Raw genomic sequence first — 4,881 nt, 5'->3', positions numbered from 1 at the left:
ACAGTCTACAAGCACCATCAAGTTCTGATACTGCCGATAGCATCTGTCTACAAGCACCATCAAGTTCTGATACTGCCATGGCGTTAGCACAATCATATACTTACTACCATTCTCATCTGATTTAGGCCACCGTTTGTATCAAAGATCAGGTAACCAACAGCTGCACTATTTTCCCCTGGATTCTCGGTGAAATTTATCAGTTTCTCGGTGAAATTTATCAGTTTCTCGGGCGATTTCATCGGTTTACCGACGGTTTGTGCCGATTACCTGTTTTTTTTTAAAAAAATGAATTTGATTTACTAAACCAGCAGACGGTTTGTGCCGATTACCTGTTTTTTTAAAAAAAATGAATTTGATTTACTAAACCAGCAGTTTTTGGCCATAAACCGTTACCGCCAAGGGACGGTTTTTTTCTTTCTAAAACTGTTTGGTAATCCTTGATCCAAACCGATTTCGTCTGTTTTACAGCCCTATGATGTGGATACCCGATTAAATTATTTCCATTTTACTCGCAACATAATGTATGTCTCTGTTCTTGATGGCTTGCAACAGGATGTTCATAGCACCTCTAGGCACGTAGGTCAAAGATTCATCATGAGATAGGGTACATCCACCACCAGATAGTCACTATGATTAGGTTAATATATTCTTTCATCCATGAGTTGTGCTTCCATCTATGAGCTACCATTTGCAAATATAACAAAGACTGGCCAAGCAAATTCTAGCATGAATTTAGTAAGACAGATAACCATCTCAGTACATGTAAGAAACTAATCTCGAGAAAGAGATCTATTTGGACATCGCATGCATAAGGAACTATTATTTACAATTCTCTAGCATTCTATTGTACCCTGTAGAATGTTTCCCTTGCTCCCATCTGAGATCATGTAAATCGAAAGGCTATCATTGGTTCTCACAGAACTCCATTTCCTGCAGCTCAGACTTCATGTGAGATCATGTAAACCGAAAGGCTATCATGGGCTCTCGCAAAACTCCATTTCCTGCAGTGTAATCAGGTTGGAGTAGAAATTGTCAACTCAGCAAACAAAATTATGTCTTAGGAACCGATGATAGGGTATTAGTGATTACGAGAAGCAAAAACTTGAAGAGTGCATAACCATCAATATCATACCTTACCACAAATTGGGCATGTATCACTTCTCTCCATCCATTCATAAATACAACCAAGATGAAAATGGTGACAGCACTTGGTTATTATTTTTGGATTGTCTGGCGTGTATTCTGCATAAGGAATTTATAATAATGAATCAGTGAAGAAATGTTAAGGCACCAAGATAAAACTGTCATGTGTTGATGCAGATCTATACGGACACAAACCTTCCAGGCAAGTAGGGCAGACATCCTCATCTTCTGAAGCGACAACAGCATAGCTGCTACTATAAGCTTTTGTAGACAAACTCTTAGTTGATTCAGATCGATGGACCTTATATTCACCCTCATTTTCAGTGCTGTTGCGTTTCTTCTGAGCAGCTAAATGTTCAATACCAGAGCTGCTGGCATTTCGTCTAAGGGCTAGTGACTCTTCTTGTGCAAGATTTATGGATTTCTCATGCCTGGAGACTAATCCCTCTCTTTGCACACGGGCATATCTAGGATTGGTATCATATAGAGGTGATCTAGAAACAAGATTGAGTGAATTGTCATTTATGTTGACACTTGGATTAGTGGATCCCAGTGGAGCAACCCCTTGAGCTGGGTTGTTTGGCCTAGACTCAAGCCTCTGGAATGTTGCAGTATACTACATAGAAGGAAATACTATAGTTAGAAGAAACCTTACATATGAAAGTGGACATAGAAAATACTATGGAAGTGCCATTAAGATGCACAACATAATTTATCTACAATATCGTGGTCATCGACGGACTGACCGATGGACTTGAGTTTATCGGAGGCGGCAGACGCGCTGGACTCCAACGCGCCAGGTAGCAAACAACACTGATCTATATCCCACACCAAGGCATGTTATTTTTGTTGCAAAGACCAAGGAAATGCAAAGTGAAGAATTTATTGACACTACATCAGTATGTGGTTTCAACAAGTCCAAAACAAATACAAGAAAAATGTAGAACCGTAGGATAGACTCACAATCTGATCAGCAAGCATTAGTACTGTTTTAAGTGAGAACTTTCTGCTGCAGTAGTTAAATAAGCCCTTCAGACTTGGACCAAGCAGATCAATCACCATGACATTGTACTGCCCCTCCACACTGAACCACTTAAGATGTGGAATCCCAGCTGCAAATCAGGGCATAAAAGAAACAAATCAGTAAAATACCAGTGTAATTGGCTAACCAAATCCTATTGTGGTTGCACTTACTTCCACCCTACAATACTTAGTTTGTATAATAACACATTAATTGATCTGTCAATTAATCATGCCACTAACTTAAATCATAAAATGCCATTAGTTTGGCATCACGCTGTAGAGCTAATTTAATGCTTATCTGTCTATGGATAGTGACATTCACGTACCAATGCCCAGTGTTGAAAATAAGAACATCATGGAAGCTACATGCCTCTACCCATGTTTGGTCAGGAATATCCACATCAACTCTGTAACCTTGCTTATATCCAAGAGATTCTAGAGGGACTTCATTTGGATTTCTTGACCACCTACAAAATGAGTGACATTGGGTTTGATAAAAAAATGACCAATAGAAGGGCAACAGTATCCTACCATGAAAGAAAATGTTCTGAATCAGCATTTAATTAACATAAAAAATCGAAGGAAAATGTTCTGAATCTTGCTTTTTTCTGCCCTTCAGCTTCTGAATAAAAACCCGTGCAAAATATTCCTACCCCCAATCCCCCATCGTATCCTTACAAACAATTCTCTAATTTGTTACAAAACCCAGTAGAATCGTGCTATTTGTCACAAAAGAAAGTGGATGAGTTGACAGGATCATTACCATTCTTAAGCTGTTACTTTCCTATAGAACTGTCGCTTCCTCGAGATCTTTCAGTACAAGCAAGGCTAGAGCTCCACGAGTGGTGACGGAATTGTTGTTTATCTCTGTCTGATCTTTCACATCGCCAACAACTCTCTCGAGGCATGCGGCCAGCAGATGAACGCTTCTGCAGACACACATCACGTCACTACGCACGCGATCGATGCTATATCTCGTTCTTCCTTGACGATCACAGAACCACCGGGTTGATGCAGCATCTTTGTCAGCCGCAGGAAAAGCCTCTGAAACCGCTGATCGCTGCCTGCCCTCGGTCGCTTACCGTGCTCGCCTGCTTTCTGTCTCCTTGTGTTCTCAGCGGGACGACATCGTGCGCGGCCCGGCGTCGATCGGCAATGGCGTGCAAGGTGAAAGGGATCTTCAAGGGCCTCAAGGCCTTCTCCCAGATCTTTTGTAAGCGGGCATTTTGTTTCTCTTTCCCGCCTGAAATCCTCAAACTCCGGACATGGACGCACTGTCTGTTTTCTCCATGGGTCGTCGCCGGTCCTTGCAGCGGTGAAGGAGCACGAGATGGAGATCGGTTGTCCGACTGACGTGAAGCACGTCGTGCACATTGGCTGGGACAGCGCGGCGGGCGGTGCGTCACCGAGCTGGGTAAACGGACACCAGAAATTAAGGGCACTGCCGCTGCGACTTCCTTCAAATGTCTGGATTCTGATCGGTACAGTTTTTGATTTGGTTCTGGGTCTTGTATATCTTTGCAGATGAACGACATCATGGCGTCCTCAGACTTGTCGTCCCTGGGCAACTTCGCAGCGCTCACTGGTACCTCCTGGGTTTCTCAAGGTACAGTGACCATTTCCTCATGCTCTCCGGTTCAAAAGTTTTGCTATAGTTCAGTTCAGCAGCTACTTTCGTATGACTGCTGTGTTGCACATTTCTTAGCAAAGGTTTTTGGTTCTTCGTGTGATCTTGCCAGTAGCTAGGATCATGCGCATGTCGCGGAGTTTTGCTTTGTCCATTCCTCTGTTCGTTCTTGTACCCGCAGCACAACACACGCATTGGCTTCAGGTTTCTGAAGCCTGAGATACCAGCAGCATCTCTAAACTCTGTGAGATACCTCCGGGGGAACATTTCTTAGCAACTTTTATGGCTCTTACATGCATAATATTCTCATAAGAAAAAAGAATCACATGCATAATATTCTCAAATGTTATAACTGAATAGAAAAAAGAATCACATGCAAAATGTAAACTGACCAGACTACTGTGATGCTCCTCCTGTCAACTGCTTGGTCAGCGGTGTGCTGTCGTCCTCCTGAAGCCGGAGATGAAAAAAATGTATAAGAATTAAGAAGGAATATGCATAATTGATATGTTAGTGAATATGCATAATTGATATAACAGAAATCCACTTTGATATAACAGAAATAGCTTTATTCTCAGATGTTATAACTGAATAGAAAAAATAATCACATGCAAAATGTAAACTCACCAGACTACTGTGATGCTCCTCCTCTCCACTGCTTGGTCAGCGGTGTGCTGTCAGTTGTCCTCCTGAAGCCGGAGATGAACAAAAATGTATAAGAATTAAGAAGGAAATAGCTTCGACACAATGGCAACGTAGAAGGAACACACGAACAATGTGATCCCAAAAGCAATGAACGCCGACCGGATCAGCTAATCTAAAGAAAACCACACTCTTCCACATCGACTTGAATAGCACCCTCCAAATCTACCAACTTCAGTTTGCATCCGGTTCACCACAATGCCTACGTATGGAAGCTGCATCCGTGAAAGTTGCTAGCAAGCTTCGATCGCCAAAGATCCCATCTAACCAGAACATTGAACGCGTCGCCGCTCTCGAAGCGCTCCTAACTACGCTAATCATACCATAAGTGACAGATGAGGCGCTCATTGCCCTTAGCGATGGAAAAGAACTCCTCGGAGACCTAG

At 42.4% G+C, this 4,881-nt stretch overlaps 1 protein-coding gene across 1 annotated transcript; it reads right to left on the bottom strand.

The window, feature by feature from the left end:
• Positions 1 to 635: 635 nt before the first annotated feature.
• Positions 636 to 2,523, bottom strand: LOC103628526 (E3 ubiquitin-protein ligase). Its single transcript, XM_008648712.2, has 5 exons — positions 2,493 to 2,523; positions 2,107 to 2,255; positions 1,339 to 1,759; positions 1,133 to 1,242; positions 636 to 1,001 (listed from the first exon to the last, which is right to left on the bottom strand). The coding sequence occupies exons 1-5, from the start codon at positions 2,521 to 2,523 to the stop codon at positions 975 to 977; spliced, it is 738 nt and encodes a 245-aa protein (XP_008646934.1). The 3' UTR covers positions 636 to 974.
• Between the last annotated feature and the right edge of the window lie 2,358 nt (positions 2,524 to 4,881).

The sequence above is a fragment of the Zea mays genome, chromosome 5 (assembly GCF_902167145.1).
Source record: "Zea mays cultivar B73 chromosome 5, Zm-B73-REFERENCE-NAM-5.0, whole genome shotgun sequence".
Taxonomy (NCBI): Eukaryota; Viridiplantae; Streptophyta; class Magnoliopsida; order Poales; family Poaceae; genus Zea; species Zea mays.
Note: the sequence above shows the minus strand (reverse complement) of the source record. Positions and strands in the feature narration are given on the sequence as shown.

Excerpts from the sequence above, each read along its gene's own strand:
- LOC103628526 (XM_008648712.2), bottom strand. The coding sequence starts at position 2,523 with ATGATGTTCTTATTTTCAACACTGGGCATTG. Across the intron at positions 2,256-2,492 it reads ATTTTCAACACTGGGCATTG|CTGGGATTCCACATCTTAAG; the intron begins GTACGTGAATGT and ends CCTGATTTGCAG. Across the intron at positions 1,002-1,132 it reads CATGCCCAATTTGTGGTAAG|GAAATGGAGTTTTGCGAGAG; the intron begins GTATGATATTGA and ends ATTACACTGCAG.